The sequence below is a fragment of the Molothrus aeneus genome, chromosome Z, assembly GCF_037042795.1.
Source record: "Molothrus aeneus isolate 106 chromosome Z, BPBGC_Maene_1.0, whole genome shotgun sequence".
Taxonomy (NCBI): Eukaryota; Metazoa; Chordata; class Aves; order Passeriformes; family Icteridae; genus Molothrus; species Molothrus aeneus.
In genome coordinates this window covers 60,433,735-60,454,135 of record NC_089680.1, presented here as the reverse complement: position 1 = coordinate 60,454,135, position 20,401 = coordinate 60,433,735, and the positions used below count along the sequence as shown (strand labels likewise).

The 20,401-nt window shown below is 38.0% G+C and overlaps 1 protein-coding gene across 3 annotated transcripts in view; it reads left to right on the top strand.

Annotated features, from left to right (window-relative positions):
* MCTP1 (multiple C2 and transmembrane domain containing 1) overlaps positions 1–20,401 on the top strand; it is a 207,104-nt gene that overhangs the window by 184,025 nt on the left and 2,678 nt on the right. For 2 of the 3 annotated variants that reach the window (XM_066569227.1, XM_066569226.1), the window contains 3 exons: positions 13,639–13,748; positions 16,438–16,547; positions 19,938–20,035. In XM_066569227.1, coding sequence (XP_066425324.1) covers positions 13,639–13,748; positions 16,438–16,547; positions 19,938–20,035 — 318 coding nt within the window. The remainder of the gene's footprint in view (positions 1–13,638; positions 13,749–16,437; positions 16,548–19,937; positions 20,036–20,401) is intronic. The other variant, XM_066569228.1, reaches the window with a different exon arrangement.

Here is a 20,401-nt window from a genome sequence, read left to right as displayed (position 1 = left end):
ATGCTGCTTTGTCAGCAAGGTCCACTGGTGAGTTTTCCATTGAATGGAAAAAAGAAATTTACTTTTATCAGCTTTAGTTCTGCCTCTCAAGTTGTTAGAACATTTCTTTCTACAGTCTTAGGAGAGTAATTAAGAGTCTCAATTTACTCTCTCTAGACCATTCATTATTTTGAGTATCTTGATTATATTCATTCATCTTCTTTGTAAATTAAAATGTCCTAGTACTTTTTATTGCTCATCATCTTAATTTTCCTCACATAATTTTCATTATTTCAAATATCATGTCTGCTTTTCTGAATTTGATTTTTTATTTTTATTTTTTTTGGATTCAGTACTTTAGCTGAAATTATTAGGCTTATACAATGGCACTCAGTAAACTACTAGTGTTAGTAATTCTGTTAACTTCACTATATTCCTCAGAAGTTTGACATCACATCTTTAAGTAATTCTGTCACCTCCAAACTGGGCATCTCAACCTTCCTTCTTTTTGATCTAGATTTATAAATATGTTAAACATCGTGTCAGTTATTTTTACAGTTAATCTTTCAGTGTATATATATATAATAATGCTTTTTACTTCTTTCTCCTTGCATAGTTATTTTGATATCCTTTTTCTTTTAGCAACAGCCTAACATTTATTTTAAGCACAATGCAAATTATCATTTGCCCTCTCATTGTTTATTTGACTGCTTTAAAATTCTGAAAAGTTTCAAGAACTTTGTAATAACTAATTTTCAAATTTCAGTGTATGGTACTAGGAACTCAAAACAACCTACCCATGGACCTTGGATTTAAGATTTAATGGTAATTTCTTGTGTGTGTATTCATTATGGAAGACCATGGTGAAGTTTCCATAGGGTTTGTCTGCTTGAAATCCAGTTTTGGTAAAAGAAGTTACAGAAAAAAATCAACAGAATTAATAATAACAAATTATCAGGACTGGATGATGTTTGCCTAAAAAACTCTGAAGGAACCTGGGGGGAGATAGTTGAAACACTAGCAGTAGTGTGGGTTCTTGAAGCTTATGTAGGTGCCACATAAGAGTGGGCAAACTCAGGGAAGGAAAAGGCATTGAGAATAACTTGGAACAAACAGCTGTGGAAACTCCTGCCCCACCATTCTCTGAAAGTCTGAGAAATACTTTGAGAAGTTGGTATAACTGTTTGACCTTAACGTGCTCATTTCTCTTGGCTGTTCTGTTTCTGCACAAGTCCACCCCGTGTTGTGCATGAGCCATCCTTCCATCTGTTTGATAGCAAAGAACTGTGCTAAAATAGAAAAGGCTATTTTTAAGTATCACACAAAGCTGCCGCTTTTCAAAAAGCTCTTTTAATCCAGTGGAGCTGCTTATTATAGCCTCTCAGATAATTGTTGTGCCACAAAGTCTAAGCACCTCAAGTGTCTGTATGTTTAATCCCAAACTGTCAGACTAGAATAGCACAGTTTTCTAGAAGAATGGCACTTGTTCTCTTCCATGTTTTCTCTGGGAAAAGCTTGAATATGGTATTACCTCCTAGCCAGTTGTTTCTGTGATAAAAATTTCACATCCCTTCTCCCTGCTTACTTAGTATTGCTGTGCCCTAGATATGACAAAGCGCAGATCCAGGAGAAATAATGAAATCTACGGAAAGCAGTCACAAAGGAGAAAAAAAGATATTTTACATTGGCAGCCTTATTCCCTGCTGTTGTTGGACTGCAACTGGGTACTCAGTTTGCAACCAAGGTTGAAAAGCCTTTCAACTTTATTTACTAGACAATAAATAATACAAAGACTACTGAAAATTGATGAAGAGAGCTGTCATTGAATTCTTTCAGTGTGGCTGGTGGTTGCTTTTCTGAGTATCGCAAAAACAAGCAATGAGCTTAAAATTTTGGAAGAAACAAGCTTTTTAAGTATGGAGGGCTAATTTGTCCTCTCTGCTGAAAAGGGCTATGTGAATAAAATAAGCTATCCTAAACAGTCTGCACCTTGTTAGGGGTGATGCACTATACAACACACACCATCAGAGCAGCAGTAGTGGAGCTGGAGAAGCAGGAGATGGCACAGTGCTTCTGCATCTGTGGACAGCTGGTGCCAGCAAACCTTTGAAGCTGATGCCTTCCTACATGGATCCCTGGCAGTTGTGAAAATGATGCAAAATGCTCAGGAATTTAGGAAGGGAGAGAGGGTCTTCAATTCTCTTTACAATTTCCTGTTTTCTCAACTGAAAATAATTCTGTGTTCAAAATCATCCCCTTTGAGCAGGGATGCATCATGGGTTGAATGCCAGCTCTTTTGCAGCTTTTCAGGCTAAGTGCTGTTGGGTGCCCCTTTTTGCTCATTCTAGAATCTGTCTCATTCATTCATTTCCTAATGTCCAATATTCACTCTGAATTGTTAAAAAGCAATGATTTGTTAGTTTGCTGTCAGCTGCAGGTTTCCCAGCCCTCCTCATCTGGCATTTGTATATTTGTTGATCTTGGTACTTTAAAGTTTTTAAATAGGCACTATGCAAGTTAGGAGATGATGGGAAAAAAAGGTAAATTGGGGAAATACATGTCACATGGTTAAAGTTCTTTGCTTATTTGTTTCTTCAGGAAAGCAGATAAATTCTGTTCGATGCTTAATTTTTATCTTCTATTTGGTACATCTCAGCAGGGTTTTTTTCTTCTTTAGCTGCAAGATTTAGTATAAATAATATCATCTGTGACCCAGTATGCTTTCTGTGTCATGAGTGCTTAGTGGCCCAGTTAGTCATTCACGAAGAATGACAACTGTTTGTATTTCCTGCCATTTGTTTTATTCAGCTGTCATTCCAACATTGCAGTAATCATATGGTTTTTTGTATTTATTTTAACAACATTTTGCTTTCTTTTTTCCTTCTACAGCAGCTCCATTCATTATTAGTTCAAGTCAGCAAATCTTATTATTCAATTATAGAAGGAAATTCACTTAAAGTCACTGAAGACAAGCTCTAGTAGCTTTTTCTACATGTTTTATTGTGAAGTAACATCTACGCAATTCACAGTCAAAGCCTTTCCCTAAGCTACAAATATTTGTTCTTCTGGGAAAAAATTAGACATTTGAGCAAATAAATGCCTTTGAGCTACTCATTTGCTTTCTGATATTGTAGTCTGCAGTACATCAGCTGAATGTGAGCACCTCTCACAGTTTTTAGTCAGAGTGTGATTTATTGTGGTCCAACATAAATATGTACCTTTTTACTTCTGAGAAATTAGCATGCTGAAGCATATTTAAAATTAATGTAGAACAGACTATTGTAGTGGGCAGATATTAAAATAACATTGTTACAAATTACCTTTTGGTTTGATTTTTGCATATTCATTGCACCATCTTCACTACATGGCTCAGATTTAGATCTTTTCTGAAATGTCAGTAATTCCTAACAAATTAAAAGGGGTGGGATTTTGTTTGTGGTTTTGGCTTTTCTTCCTTTGTATGGTTTTTTGTGTGTCTGTTGGGGATTTTTGGGGGACTTTCTTGGGTTTTCGTGGAGTTTTTTTGTTTGGTTGGGTTGGGTTTTTTTGGTCATTGTTTTGGGGTTTTTTATTTTGTTTTGCTTTGGGGGTATTTTTTCTGATTTCAGTAAAGTAAGCATAGAAAGAAAATGGGCAACGGAGTGCTTTCAGGCTGTTCTCAAGATTTTCTTAAAATACATGCTTGAATTCTTGATTCAGTCATCATTCCCTGCCCACTGTACATTCCTAGGACTATTTTCTAGATGCTGCTGTTTTCTTCCATTTTATATTGCTTAGCCTCAAATGCCAAACTATTTTTCTTCACTATGTAATTTTACAAAAGCAGAGTCTGAACATTTATCCAGGGGAATCATATAAAAAAGGTGTGGGTTTGAATGGCTTGTTTTCTTTCTTTCATCATTTTATCAGTTTAATACATTCCTTAGATAACTCTGCCTGCTGTTTGAAATGTATATTTATACATCCACTGTCTTTAGAACATCATGTAATCTTTCCTGCTCTAGACATTATAGGATTTCTTCTGAGCTAAAGTAACAGAGCCAATGATTATGATAATGTAATTTTTCTTTTTGATTTTGAATATTCATGGTTGTTTTGACCGTCCTTTTCAATCCCAAAGTGCCTTTAAGATGACTTCCTTATGCATTCAACTCATAAAAACAATGCCAGACAGATTTCACATACTACTATTTTCGTCTTCATTGCTCTATGTTCATGTTTGGAATTAAGTATTGCGGATAATCTACACTTGCTTGTTTAGCTGAGCTACAGTGTAGTATTTTTCTTTTCCAGATCATATTCCTAATGATTGATCACTTGACAACAATCAAGTGTTTAAGATTCTAGAGTTTGTTCTTCAACTGGTGTAGGCCATCTGGGCTCTGTTGACCTCAAAATGTGAAGCAATATGTAGCCACTAAGAATTTTATCTCTCTGTGCAGTTGCTCTTTACAAATAGTGTCCCCAGGAAAATGGTTTTGTTTGTTTTTTTCCCCATAGCAAATTTGCCATTGAGTTAAATCACTGAAATCTAAAACAGACATTAAAAAGTTTGGATTAGTTGTTCCAAAGGAGCACTGTTTGGGCAGCATGTACAAACAGTAAAGACATTTCTGTAGTTCTCTGCTCAGCAGTCTGCTTGACCAGGCCCAGGCAATTTCATACCATACTATGCTAGTTAGGTAAGGAAGTTTCAGGGAATGTCTTGTGATTTCTGTGAACCAAAAACATGAGCAGTCCAAGATGTGATAACATGAATTTTGAAATACAAAATTACTTTTTTCTGTGTTTGATATAAAGATGATGTCAATAGTGGGGAGTCTGAGAGAGAAACAACAGATCTGTTTGTTTAGGTGCATGGCATATTAGGAGTTCTAAGATCACAGTATCTTGTCAACACAGGATTGGAAAACTTCCAGAGACAGTCAATCTAAACCTGCAGAGTTTGATGCAGAGTGTCCTAGCCCAGTGTGGAGGTCATCTTGAATAGTCAGTCTTGTCTTTTGTGCAAAAGCACATTTAACATTGTAATATTTACAAGGAGAAAATGAAAATTGCTTTCTGCATACACTAAAATATCAAATTAACTTTTACTTCTGCTACATCCAAGAAAATGTATTTCAGAATTGTAACTGAAATTTTAGATTACTAACTCCAGCAGTACTTTTGCATATCAATTCCCTGCATATCAGTTAGTGACACGTGTGTAGGCCCTCACTGAAAGATAAATTTTCAGGCTAGTTTTAACTTTCAAACCAGAGTACTGTATTATTTTGATGATTATTTTTGATTATCTTAGAGATAATGAGTGGACAACAAAAATGTGTGTATGTGATTTAGATAAGCAATGATTATAGAATATCTCAACAATTCAGATGTTTTGCTAAGCTCAGTCTTTCAGCATTCCTTTTCTGGTTTCTTTGCCTATTTCTTTCATCCCTACCTGCATGCAGAATTTTTATGCTAGCTGGTAGGTCTTGTTTTCATTGCACCATTCTTCCAGGCTCTTGCATATCAAGGTTCTTCTTATTTAAAATAACTCTTTCCAATAAAACTAGCAGGCTCTTTCCTTACATTTTGAGGGTTATTAGACCCTTGAGATTTAACTTTTGTCTCTATCATCCCTCGTATTTGTATAACAGAACTTAAAGAGCTGCATTAATGACTACCTTATTAATTGCAGTTTTCATTCAGCATAGGGTAAACACATTAGAACCACTAGAAATTACAAATTCAACTGTAAAATCATGGCCAAAGTTTGTTCTTTAGTAGAATACCAGGACTGTATTCTGACTAAATTAACTATTGCAAACAGCTGATGCACAATATACCATGATTTCTGTGTTAGCCTCTTTTGGATTACATTGATGTGGCTGGGTACAAAAGAAGTATTAATGAGATCATTGTCAAGCTCCGGTGCTGTTCTGACTCTCATAAAATAAGATATTCTGTCTTCCCTTCTTTAAGCATAGTCAAAGGGGTGAAGAAAAAGACAACCAAAAGAAGAATTTCAGGTACTTAAAACATTGACCTAAAGCACATTCATCGAGTATATTCTAATCACCCCAGTGCTCAACCCTACAGCGCCTTAGTTTTATGAGTTTTTTTCCAAAACAAGGCCAAGAAAGGCAAAACAAAATTTGTGCCTTTTGTTGACTTTTGCTCCTGAATCTATCACCATGAACAAACAAGGTTTCACCCTTTTCAAGTAATATATTTCCTTAGAGTATATATTAAATAAATACCTCATAAAGGTTATGAGTCAGTCTCATATTAGTCAGAAAGGTATCATGAAAGGAAAATTTAAATTTTTGTTTCTCCCCACTGGACGGCCTTTTGGTGGAATTGCACGTTGCTCTATAAACTGGCTCTATTGCATCCATGTTTCTGCCTTTTATCTGGAGCGCTGTCCTTACACTATTCAAATGTGCAGTGAAGGACAGATCAGGAAGGAACATGTTTTAAAAAAAGCACTGGGAAACACTGTGTAATGTGATAGGAAGAAAGAGAAAATAAAGAGTACTAGTCAAAAATCTCAATTTAAACATAATTTACATAATTGCCATCACGGTGTTATTTCTTTACTCTGGAAAGCTTGCAATCTCTTCTTTTTCTTTAGAATTATTACTGTAGTTCTTGCCATGTTTCCCCCAATTTTATATTTATCTTCTAGCTCTGCGGTAGTCCATGAAAAAAGTCTAATTCATTACATAGGTGGTACTGCCAAAAAGTCACAGAAGGTTCAAAATTATTTTTATCCACTCTCAGTCAATTATTTTTATCAAAATTATTTTTATCGACTCTCAAACTCTCAGTAATGTTTGAGAAGAACAGACACACAAACTCACAGAATTCTTAGGGTTGGAAGGGACCTCTGGATATATCTAGTCCAACCCCACTGCTAAGAGCAGGTAATTCATGCTCACAGGTGTGTGTCTTCATAAACAGTGAGTCTGTCCCAATCTGGAAATGTGTCCTAAGCTGCAAACACAAGGAGGGGCAGGATTCCAAAATACTCCAAATGAGATTAAGACACAAAGGAGGTCAAATGTTGATAATCAAAATTATAATACACATTTACTCACTATCAAAGAAAGAGCAAGCAAGAAAACAGAAAAGTAGGAAAAAGCAAAGAACTACAGAAAGGTAGGTAATTACCACCAAGAATCTATGGCATCCTGTGAAGATCCTTCTTCCTTTGTCTCTTGGTGAGGAGGGCTCTGACAAACTTGGTGTGCACTCACTTATATAGAGGCTAAGTGGTGCTTTATGGCAGCAGCAGGGCAGCTCCACTCCAGCTTGGGACCATGGACACGGTATTCACGGGATATTCCCGTGATAGGTGATAGTTGCCTGGCCCTGCAGTTCACTTACCTTTGACAGCAGGGCCAGCAGCATTCACTGCCACTGACAAAGCTCATGGCCCCTTATCACACCAGGTCTTCAACTGCAGATCTTATCAAAGGCTGGGCAATGGTGAAAAAAGTCTATTTAACAGTTCTTTACTGAGTCTTCAGTATTTTCTTCCTCATGTTTCTATAATTTCTGTTGTTCCTATTGTCTGCTGTTTAAAATATGGACTCTTACTAGTCAATAACAGTTTATGGCTTCTATTTTTAATAATCATGACCACAAATATAATTTCTCTCTGTAAAACTCTATTCTTCATTATTATGTGGTTTTCTCCACATTTTATAATCCTCAGCCTGATTTCCAATTAGGCATGAGACTAATTTTCAGACCTCATCACCATGCACACGTAAAGACACGTGCTAGCACAAAGATTTTTAAGATGATGTATTGAGCATTTGTAGATAGCTGATAGTATCTGAAAAATGTGGCCACTTAAGGTGTGGTGCCAAGTAATATGGGTGAAGTTGAAGACCCAAGTTTAAAAACTCATTTCTGGTTATCTACATAACCCACGGATTTGATGTCTGAGGTGAAATGGTGCCAGTGCTTTAAGGAGACCTGGTCCTTTTCAGAGTGGAAGGAGTACCAAGCAGGTTTTCTATTTTGCTGATGCAGAAAAGAGAAGATATGCTGGACATGCTATCTGTCACTGTTTGAAATAGGTGAAAGTCTCAAGAGTTACAATCTGTTTTACTGAAAGGGTGGGGACTTCTGAATCATTAAGGTTCCACTGAGAAGGTTTAATATCTCCAAGAGTCTTTCCATACCTTTTCAATTCAAGAATTGGGAAGAATAATGTGGTTAAGCTGCTCTGTGAGTGATAGCCTGCAAGGGGGAAAGACAGTTAAAATAACCTGATTCTCTCAGCTCATTACAGGATGTAATGAAGAGGCCAGTCTCAAGTCACATCATGCACCTCTTCAGACCCTGTAGACCATTCAGCTTTACCTCAAGACCTGCTTCCACAGTCAGCTTTAAGATAACAATATCATCATGGTTGTCTGTCCTTCTATTTACCTGAGAATTTGATTGTAGCAATGGGGAACAAAGACATACAGACTTTCTTGCTTGCTCTGAAGAAGATTGTTTATTGCAGCAAACCAAGCCTTTCTATGCTCTAAACTTAACCAAACCCAGCGTGCATTGGCTGCCTGGCACTGCGGTGTCACTGTTCACGTGTCCCTTTACCCAAGCAGCTCTCTGCAGCTCTCTGATCTGCAGTGTCCATGCATCTCCCCAAGCAATCACTGCCCCACACACATGGCGACCACATGCCAGCCATGCAACCTGTTCCCTGGTTACAGGAATTGTTTTTTCACCTCTCCGCTAGTCGAACCTTTCCCCAGAGTGCTTTGTGTTGCTCACCAGAAGTGAACAGAATTTCTGTCTCCCACATTTGAAAAAATAAAAACTTAACTGGGTGTCCATCACCAGATCTGTGGCCTTTTGATAGAGATTCAGGAGACTTTAAGGAGATCAAAGGCTCCAGAGCTGAAACAGTGTTGGCTTACTATCTTCTTCTTTGTGGGCTTCAGAGACAGCACAGCAGTGGTTAGGTTTTGGAAGGTAATTACTGAGGTGGGGTTTTGAGCAGGGGCTACACCATAAACCTACTGGTCTGTGTCTGTATGTTTTTCTGGGCAGTACTAATGACTCCTGCCAGTACAGGACTAATGCATTAACTACCAACTACTTCTGGGTCTATTTCATCAGTCCACAAAGGAAGTCTGCCACAGTGTTAGAGCCCAGAGTCTCCTGTTGAGGGGTTATGTGGGTCCCTATTTATGGACTTTACTTTGGACACCAATTATTAGTTGAAATAATCTGAAGAGGTTTCTCACAGAAGTTTCTGTTTAAGCATTAGAGATTTTTTGGCTTGTTACTAAAAGTCAAAGATGATTAGAGGGGTTCTTCACTGATAGCAGAAGGGCTATAGTTTTGCTTTTGCAGCCACAGGTGCCAGAGCCTAGAAAGGTTGATGTTCAAGGTGTTTTTGGATGCCCATGTGTAGGGGAAGGGGTCAGGCCTTGCCTGGTGGGGCAGTGAACTGCCCCACATTCCCCACTCTTAAGAGACAGTATCCTGCCCTTCAGCATTTCCTTTTTTTCTCAAAACTCTCTTCTTATGATCTGTGCCTTTCTCTCCAAATTAGAAGTTACTAGTAGGACAGTTATCCACCATAAAATGTTCAGAGTTTTATTCTCTGTATTTAAAACTTTTTTTTCTTTTTTCTTTCCCCGTTTCTGGCTTAAACCCATTACCTTTACCAGAGTATACTTTTGAGTCTGGCTTATTTATTTCTCCCACTTTCCTGGTCATTTGAAATGTTTGGTTTTCAAATGCACTTTCACTTGGAGAGGAGAGAGGTTTAGGATTACAGGTATAATCCTTTCCTAAATCACCCTATTTTGTCATGGAGTTGGAAGAACAGTGTGTTGAATAAAAAGACTCACATAACATGGATTTTATTTAGGGATTTGTGTAAATTAGCTTGACATAGTTTAGAGCTAGTAATTTACTTTGTTTTGCTTTGGTTTCGCCAAAAGAAAAATACAGTTCTGGCTGAAAATCAGTATGTAAATGTTAAGTATTACTATTCAGCAAACAGCATATCAATCTTTATTTTACAATTTCCTGTGAAAGAGGAGTAGGACATCTTCTCAGACTTTACTTTGGGTTCATATCCTTTTTAAAATTCAGGTCATACTATCAGTATCAATTTGACTCTGCTTTCACAGTTTGTGTTCACAACCAAGCCCTAGCAAATCTCTTGCTTTTCAGATACCTTAAGCCTACTGCAAACAAATAAAACACACAAATGAAGTAGTAATAAAGCTTTGTATTAAGCTTTGTTAGCTTTGTATTATAAATTTTATCTACTATTTAAATGACAATTATACCCACAAAATTGGCAGTTGTAGTCATGCAAATGATGAAACTGATTCCAGTCAATTCCAGTCACAGCCCATATTCAAGGCCCCAGACTCTCTTGCTGAGTCCCTTAAAGAGGCTTATGGGTTGTTTTTTTCTTTTACCCAGAGTTAGATGAGAAAAGAGAAATGCCAACAAAATATTCCTTAAGAGTCAAAACAACCAAAACTTTACTGGCAACTTCAGAAAATCAGGGATCTTTGGCAAAAGTTTAAAGCAACATTGAATCAACACAAAGCATTTCACAAAGCATTAATTTAGCAAGCTCCAAGTCCATCCGACTTGACAAACTCCAACCCATTTGATTTTAAGTTACTTAGATTTCAAGAAGAAGTAATTGGATGAAAAAAAACAAAGAGAAAGACAGAAGAGATATAGAAAAGAACAAATATGACTACCACTGGTGATTCCAGTGGTCAAGTGCTTGCCTCATGCTCTAGCGTGAGTACCATATGGCTTTCCTGGGCCCTTTCCCCAGGTGGGACATCTGGTATCCACTCTGGGGCTGGGTTAGGGGGTCCAGGGGTAGGTTTGGAACATTGCATCCACTGTGCCCCCTGGAGAGTACAGGCTCTGGGGGAGGGGTGGATGGAGCAACTCACTGCCTCACCAGGGCAAGGCTTGTCTTACCCCTTATCCCATTCATGCAACTGAAGTGTTTCAAGCCACCAATCTCCTCCAGTCTCTCACACCATCTTTCTCTGGAAAGGAAATGCCAGCAGTGTTTGAAAAATTAATTATTAAGAACCTTGGTTTACTCTAGGTAGCTCATGTATTGTATTTTATAACATGGCATCTTACTGGAAGAAAATAAGTGCAGTTTTTCCCTAGTCCAGCTTATTTTTTACACAAATATTTGGAGCAGGAAATAAAAAACAATTAACAGTTGTGGGACATGTGGGAATAGTTGGAATAGTTTAAGCAAAGATGAACCATGATTCTTCTGACTGCCTCCTCTTTCCTGTGCTGTTTTGTCTAATCACGCCTCAGAGAATGTCAACAAATTTCCTTTAAGCTCAGAAGGTGCAGTGGGTTGGAAATAGTGATCCTTTCTCTGTCTCGTTCTATCTTCATGGTATTTGTGGGAAGTGATTTAAAACTGATATATTTTTGGATTGTCTGGTTCTGGCTAGGACTGGATGAATTTTTGCAGTAGCCAGGAGGGGGAGTGGCTAGAACCTAGAGGTTATTTTCTACCATCTCTGATCATTGTTAGAGGCAGGAGAAAGGGATTCTCTTCCAGGAAGAGGGGTTCCTTTAGGTTGACTAAGTGTGGCACTGGCTTCGAGCCTGGCAGTGGTGGTGTGGCTGTGGGCGGGTCAGGCTCTGTAGTGAGCATTTCACATGTAAATCACTCTCTCTCTTTTGTACAGTTTTGTTTTTGATATTGTCATTGTTGTTGTTCATTTCCTTATCTCATTGCTGTTCCCAGTAAATTATTTCTATCTCCACCACGATCTTTTGTGCCTCCAGTAGCGGGTGGGGAGGGAGAGGGAGTGAGCATGCAGCAGCAGGATTTGGAAAGTCTCAGTGGAGCACTAAATGGAGAGTGCCATTCCTAAATCATGACATGAATAAAGGTACAATGTTATTGTGTAAGACACTTAAAATTAAAACAGCCTCACGACCTTTGAATGTAACACCACTTGAGTTCTGGATATGATACAGGTTTTGTTAGAGTGACATAGTTCTTTTTTTCACACAAGTTAATTATAAACCAAACTGAATTTACATGGAGGACAGAACTTCTTAAAACTGAAGAGGCAAGAGGCAATTTTCATATTTAGAAAGCAGAAAAATACCTGTATAGCTTATTGTTCATTTCTGCTGTACAAGGGAACATTATACTTGGAAGTATGTGTTTTACATGAAGGAATAGAGCAAGTGCCTATTTCCTGATGACAAATGAAGCACACTGGATATATGATGCGCATCTTCAGAAGCTGTATATCTGAGGAGAATAATGGCGTCATTGCAAAGGCTTCAAGAATGCAGTAAAGATTAAGGAAATAACTTACATAAATGGCTTTGTGTTGCTGTGCAGCACTGGATAGAGTTGATATCACTGGTTCTGATCCATTATGGTCACTTTCAGAAAACAAAAATAATTCTTTGTGATATAATAATTATTAATCTTATGTGAAATATAAGGTCTTTCACATTGCCTAAGAAACTGGTGGTTTTGCTCTTTCTGAAGTGCTTGGTTTATAAATTGCACTGAATCACTGAAAGTAGTTTTCTCATCTCTGTCTGCTTCTCTTGTGGTTGGTTTTTAGAAAACCTGTATTCTCTAACTAAATACTTTCAAACATCTTCACAGGTAATCTTGACACCACCATTGTCAGTGAACCAGTGATGTTGAAACTATTAAATGATAAATTATGTTTTTTCCCAATCTAATTTATTAAGATAGCAAAAATGTCAACAAAATGAGTGAACAAATATTCTGTCTGATAGCTACAGCATCAGAGGAAGAATAGAAAAATTAAATGCAACATGTATTTCTTAGATGTTGAACTTTGGAGTCAATGACAAAGACCGTTGTATCATGTGGTTTGTGATTACAAAAAGTTGAACTTCGTTAATGAAATATTGTCCTCAGAGTACAAAATTTTCTTTCTTATTTTCAGAAAACAATAATCATGTTCACACTTGCTAGGGTAATACAGCAACAACCCATTGGAAATGCTGAACATAACCTTCTGTCTGTCTGTGGTCTGGAAAAAAATTAAGAGAAACTATTTTTTTTTCCATGGTGATACTTCATTTTAATCCCATTTAACACAGTATTGTTAGTGGATTTGATCCTGCCAACATGTTTAGATTTAGAGATAAATATCTGGGGGAAAAAGAACAGCTTTCTATAGGAGCTGAGTTTTTCTGGTTTCTTGCTCAATGCTTTCCACTAGAAATGTTTATTATTTTCCTCTGCTTACATCAGCTCAAGAACCAGCATTTCAATAAAACTGCCTTTATTCCACCTTATGACTCTTGTCACTTGAAAGAGCACACAACATACAAGATTGGCACCTTCAGCATGTTTAAAACCTTGAGACCTGGCTTATTCAAATATGTGTTTAGAAACTAATGCAGTGACAGACAAAATTGTGTGGAGCACAGCATATATACTAAACCATATGTGTTGCAATAAGCACTGTTTACAGGACAAGAAATTGTTGTCTTATTGCCAGGTTTTACCAATTCTTTTACATGAATCTGTAACACAGGACCTTTTGAAACTTAACTGATAGCTACACAATCCTTTTCCTACAGTCAGAAATTCTTTTACTCAACTACTCCTATTCTTTTATTTAGGACAGTGAAAAGAAAGGATTTATGAATAGACTTTATGCCATCCAGGAGGTGTGTGTCACTGTCCAGAATATCCTAGATGAAATTGCTTCCTTTGGTGAGAGGATCAAGAAGTAAGTGCTGACACAGGTGCTGGATTGCTCTCCAATACTCTTTAACATCTTTTTTCATGCAGAGATATGTTAGATTTTTACTTACTTCTTCCAGGGGAGTCCATCGTTCAAACTCAACTATATTTACTTTGCTCTATGGAGGCCCTCGCTCAGTGGAAATTCTCTTACATTAATTCTGGAGTTTAGAACTATATTAATTGGGACAAAAATCAAAAGTAAGGGTTTTAAGTAAAAGAGAAAGAGCATATTGTTATGAGGTTGTTATTTAAAAGCAATAATAAAAAATGCAATTTTGATAAAGGAAATAAGCAGAATTGAATAGGAGTTTCATATTTTAAGGATGTAAATATGTTCCCTTGCTAGAAGTTTTATTTATTGGTCAGCAAAACCTTTCCTTTAGAGTATTTGTAATTTGTAACACCTAATACATAATATATAAAAATTGCCAACAAATCTGGACATTAAAAAGAGAGGTTCTGAGATGTACTACAGGAAATGTATTGGTGTGTTTCTGGCATGGTCAATGGACAGCAGCACAAGGTTTATTACTTGAGGTCAGACAGGTTCCAGACCTTCAGCTGCAAAATATGGAAAGGATTGACTTGGTGTTCTGCATCTTGAAAGCCGAGAGCATCTTACCACTACCCAATTCACTTTTGGAAGTGAATTTTAGGAAACCTATGCCTTGGGTGGAGGTCAGTCTGCAGGAATCCTGAGGATCATCTCTAAGGCTGTCCTGTTCATTCTCGACAAAATGGGCATTGCCATTTATTTGTTTAAGAACAAAGTTCCTGATAGGAAAGCCTGGGAAAGTGTTCCCATAGGGACAATTCCAGGCAGGCTTTATTCACAGCAGGAGAGGCAGGTGCAAGCATATTGTATCACACAAGTTCTCCAGTTAGAAAAATGAACCAGTCTCTGAAAAAAGTCCTTTATCAAAAGGCTATTCGTGGAAGTTGTCTTGATGATTAAGTAGTTCTAATTGTGCATTTTGGAGGTAGGGTTTGTTCTTTTATATACCAGATGAGAGCTACAGAATTTTGTAAACTGAGTGAGACTATAAATCTTTGTAATTTGTTCCTAAAACTATAATGGGAAACCTGTACTGAATGCCGTGTTAACACAGCCCATAAGGAGCTTTGCTAAGTGAGGAGCCAGTGCTCCCACACATCATGGTGTGTCTGTGATGATTGCACAAAGCCGAGTCACAGGAACATGAGCAGACCCTCAACCTTCTGTTCATCCCAAATGCCTACAGAAAAGGGGAAAAGAGCAGGTGTCCCCTGAGGATAAAGGGAGGCATCCTACACTAAGTGATACTAACATAATGCTAGTGGAGACATGTCAAAATTGCCAAGGAAAAAAGAAGACAAATAAACAGGAAGCCAGAGCTCATAATGAAAAATATGGCTTGCAATTCAGGTAATTGCAATTATTCATCTAGAGAAGCCAAAATTATGTGATCACATTGATTGAGAATGTAGCTAGTAGGAATACTTTAAAGTGAATCATTAAACTATTTAGATTTAAAGCCACATTATCTTCTGGATAAATGTCATCCAACACTTTTGAGATGGCAGTGCTTTCACGGAACAAATACACCAAGCCAGGCTCCCCTTAACCAACGTTCCTATGGTATGTATGTATAAAATTATCATCTGGTCTTTCTCTCTTCATTGAACGCAGGAGTTGGAGACCGACAACACCCTTTCCAAGATCCATTAACTCTCCCTCACACCTCAATTTTGCAGAATGTGGCAGAGTTTTATCAGAATAGAGTCTGGGACCCTTAGTGAGGATGTTTTTATCTGTGACTTTTTTTGGAAAGGTAATATCCTGCAACTCTGATGGGATCCCAGAAATTCTCTTCCTTTATTCATAGAAAAAAAAACCTTTACTTATTTCAGGGGTTTTTAATTATATTTTTTTTAAATTTTGACATCCAGGGGGTTTTTATTTCTTCCCTCAACCACTGCTGTTGCATTATCCCTGTCTTCATGACTTTTTCTACGCCCTCTTCCCCCCCCCCCCCCCAGCCCTCTCCTTCTTATGCACATGTATGAGTCTCCACCTTTGCAATAGCCATGCACTTGCCTTTTCCTTTTCCCCCAGAACTGGAAGGCACCTGGCTGAGGAGTGTGCCTGTACCTCAGACAGAGCTGAATGTCCCTGTTCAGCCTTTAACTCCTTGTGCTATCCTTAAAGTGGAATAGGGAGGAGATAAAACAAGAAAGCCTTAGCAGTAGTTCTTACAACTATTGTATCCTACTCTACCATGGTGTTGAGAAGGGAATGGAGATTGCCTGTGCGAGTACATTTGGAGAGTAAGGATCTCTGTGGGTTTTTCCTGGGGCTGAAACTGGGGTTAGGCACTGAGATTTCCAAAAAGCAGAGCAGTGATTCACCTGGCAGATGTGCACTGCTGGGCTGGGAGAGGTGAAACTCAGCAGGCAAGTGGGCAAAGCTAGGACCTCCTTTCATTTCTACTGACACTGGATCCAAGCCCAGGCTCTCCCTGATGAATGACAAATGCATCCATGCTTTCATTAGTAGACTCAGTTTGTCCTTCCGGATGGAAACTGACACTTCTCCCACTGTCCTTTCCTCTTTTATTGGCTTTGTTGGCCTACCTCAGTTCTGACTTTTGTTAATTTTTCTTCAGTCCTGACTTTTGTGAATTTCTCTTTAGTACATTCAACTGGACTGTCCCATTCCTGAGCTGGCTGGCAATTGTTGCCCTCTCTGTGTTCACCATCATCCTGTATTTCATTCCACTGAGATACATTGTCCTTGTCTGGGGTAAGTAAAGCCCTTTTAAACTGTCTGTATTGCTTTAAAAACCTGGTTTTTAATGGATGACTTACACTGACACTACTTTTTGGTATTTATGGTCATGAAGCTACCCTATAATGGAATTAGGCATGTTAGTTAACAGCAACACTGTAACTATTTAGGCCCACCTGCAAAATGCATTTTTCTTGGCTGACATTTTAGACTTAATCATACTATAAACTTTTAGCCATGAGGATTCTTCATATATCAAAGTGTAGCTTTGTCCAGATATGACTCTGATTTATTTTCACCACTTACGCACAATCAGAGGCATTTCAATCTATATAGTGCATTTAGGACAATACTCCTTTTTTACTGCAGTACTTTATCTTGTGTAAGCGTATGCAAACATAGCAGCAAGAAACCTGTTTAAGGGGTCATCTTTAGTTAGACAGAAAGGAATACATGGTATTTGGCTGGTTGATAATGAACAGAAACTCTGGGCATGTAGGGGGATGGAATTATGATTGATCCAAGCTTTCACTAGTTGTGCTTATATCTATTTATACTGATTCTTAAAAAGCTACTGTTACCACATCTGTTGTAAATAATGCTCCAGGTTTTCATTTGTATATCTTTTCATACTTCTTACACCACCAGCTGCTATACCCAGTAACACAGACTTATGAAGAGCAGAGTGGCCAGATTTTCTTTCTTAAGAATAGCAGTCACTCTTTTGTGAAAAAGTTTTGAATTCAGGAGACAGCATAAAATCATTGAACTGACTCCAAAGAATTTTTTTTTGTTTATCAGTCAGTATTAGTAATTTTCCTAGAATGTTTTCCCAAATGATCATAGCTGAAACAATAAAGAAGATATGAACAAAAGTATTTCTACAGAATGAACAAAAGCAAGCATATGGGCTTCCTTTCTTTTCCTTCTTTGACTTTTACTTCTTCCTCCATACCATGCATCACTTAAGTGTAACCCAGACTTAGTTCGTTCCCAAAATTTCATTTCTTCTAGCATGCACACAGGAAGTTCAAAGTATTTGTCTGTCATTTTTCAGACAGGTCTGACGTCTTGCTTTTTTACATCAGATTTGATACAATAATCTGAGATTATAATACCCCTCCAAGATCCACATAACTGTAGAGCCAGAATGTTCTTTGAAAAGCTCATGACTCATACCCCTGGAAGTGTCACACTCCCACAGAAATATCTCTGTTTCAGATAAGGCAGAGTCTCAACTCCCAAGCCTCCCAAACCATGGATGGATAATGTAAGCATAAATTATTATAAATGCACCTTGCACTCTCTGCATCTCTTCTCTCCCTGCCTTCAAGTTACATAGGCTATGGAGATATAACTTCAAGCCCCTTGGTTCACTAGAGGTTTTGACTCCACATTTTTCTCCTGCATTTCAGTTCAGGTGACTTTTTACTCAGAAAGTGTATGTGGATCCCTTCTTTAGGAATCTTTTTCTCTTGCATCATGGCAGGAGACCAGACAGGTATTGCATAGGTGCAGGTCCCACAATCCAGACCTCCTCAGGGTGAAATGAATTCTCACAGAGCCCTGTTATGCTGAGAACAGCTTTGAGCATCTGTTCCTTCAAAAATTGCAGTATTCCAAACACCTACCTGTTTTCTCCATTACTGTATGTTTCTAGCCTCTCCTGTGTATATTTCTTCAACGTATTCATCCATCCTGCCTGTGGGAAGCCATTGATTTCTCTTTTTTGACTTAGTTCCATAGGAATGTTTGAGCTGGTCTGTAGCAGCATCTGTCCATTTTGTTCCTTGGAAGGCAGAGTTTTTAAATTAAAATTTCTTCATATTACATGTCATCTTTTGTATAGCTGTCTTTCTTCTGTGCATCCCTAGGGTCTGCTCCTTTCAGCCTGCCCTAGCAAGAAATTCTCCATCCTTTCCTGGCTGTGTCTCTCCCAGTGGAGACTACCGGTCCTTGAAGATGTGGTGTGTTAGGTGGGGTGGAGCAGAAACCACTTCTCCATCCTAATCCCATTTGATGAAGTGCTGAGTCCTGGTAACAGCTACAGCTGTTAATGTGGAAAAAACTGTAATTATTTTAATCTGAAAATTTTCAAACTGTTGGAAAAGACCAATCTCCTTGTTCTATTCTGCTTCTCCTGTAGTGTCTCCTCTCATTTGTGCAGCACTTTTCCTTTCTTGAGGTTTCACATGCTGACTGGTATTTTTCTTTATCAGATGTGATAAAGTGAGATCATACCACCAGAACTCACCCATGAGTTGTCCAGTGGCCATGTGCAATGAACAGTGGCGTTCAACCTTAAATTAGCAGTCACTTCCTGATGCAGAACCTCTTCTTAAACAAAGGTGTTTGAAGGTCAGATGTTCCTTCTGAACACTCACTATCAAACACCATATAAAGGGAGGGCAGCATCTCCTATCTGCACTGCAGAACTGAGGATTCAAGCAGTGGAATGCTGTGGTTGTTGTCGACACTGAATCTTGAATGCCCTATCCAAAGGCTATATGTCCTTGCTAAAGCTTTCTGAAAAGTGTGGGCACCAAAGACTTTGTGGAAGATAAACTATGTAGTCTTATATCTGATAGAGCCTGGATAAATTACATAGGAAGGCATATTTTAATCATGTCCTGGCTTTCTCCTGCTCACATGAGAGTCAGTGCAGTTTGCACTGTTCCTGTCCATGTTTTACACATGTGTTCCCAGAGCCCACAGACCAGGTTCTCAAAGTCTATGAATCTGACTCGGTATGTAATTAAGAAAATATATCTAATTTAAAAGCCTGCTTCCTGATTATTTTGTGGATGATTTTTCTTGGTGCTTCTGAATACTAATTCTCAATAGGCATTATAAGACCATGAAGTCTAAAGGAGACATATCCTCTCTCCTCTGCACTGCTATAAGCTTGTCTCTACCTGTCATTCTCACACAGAGGTTTGTGCAAACTCCTCTAAAGGTTTCATATGATGCAGACTTCATGCTTCCCATATATTTCATTGTCCTTAGCATGAAAAATACTTTCTTTGAATATTCTGAATCTTATATGAATTTTGTGTCCTCCAATTAAGCCCAATTCTGCTCATCCTCTCTGTTTCAGAAATTAAGTACTTTTTATGCCTCTGCTTTTCCCAACTTCCTCATAATAATCACAGTTTCTGTGACTTTCCAAAAAATATATATTGAAGGAATTTGAAAATGTCCCTAGAACTTTTGCATTTTGAAACAGGGAACCACAGAAGCAGAGTCCAACCTTTGGAGCCCGAGTTTACAATTCATGCATTCATTCAGTGCTACTGTCAGGATTCAGAATGGATCCTAAAATCTGTTTTAAAACTTTGACAAAAGTATGTATCTTTTGAAATCATATATCTTATGATAGTAACATTTGAACTTTCACTTTTGCAGGCATCAATAAATTTACAAAGAAGATTCGAAATCCATACGCAATTGATAACAACGAGCTACTTGACTTTCTGTCCAGAGTCCCTTCTGATGTGCAAGTGGTGTGTATAATTATTTTATTTTACAATTTTTAAAGCAATTATTTTGATTTACTATTATATTCTTTGGCAGAAAAAAATTGCAAACTCAAGCTGAGGACAGTCCATTAACCAGACAGAGGCTGCTAGATCTTTATCCAATGAGAAAAAAGTTCCAGCATTGGTTGTGCCTCTTAGGATCCTTGGAAAAAAATCAGTAGAAGGACAAGTATTTGTGAGATGGTAGCTAGAGCTTGTATTAAGCAGCATCCAGCATGATGTGAATCTGATTGGGATAAGGCACTGTACAGGAAACACTGGAGCTGTGGGTCTCAGAAGCAAGAGAAGGAACAGGAAGGTCAAATAATAGAAGAGGCAGGCAGCATTGCT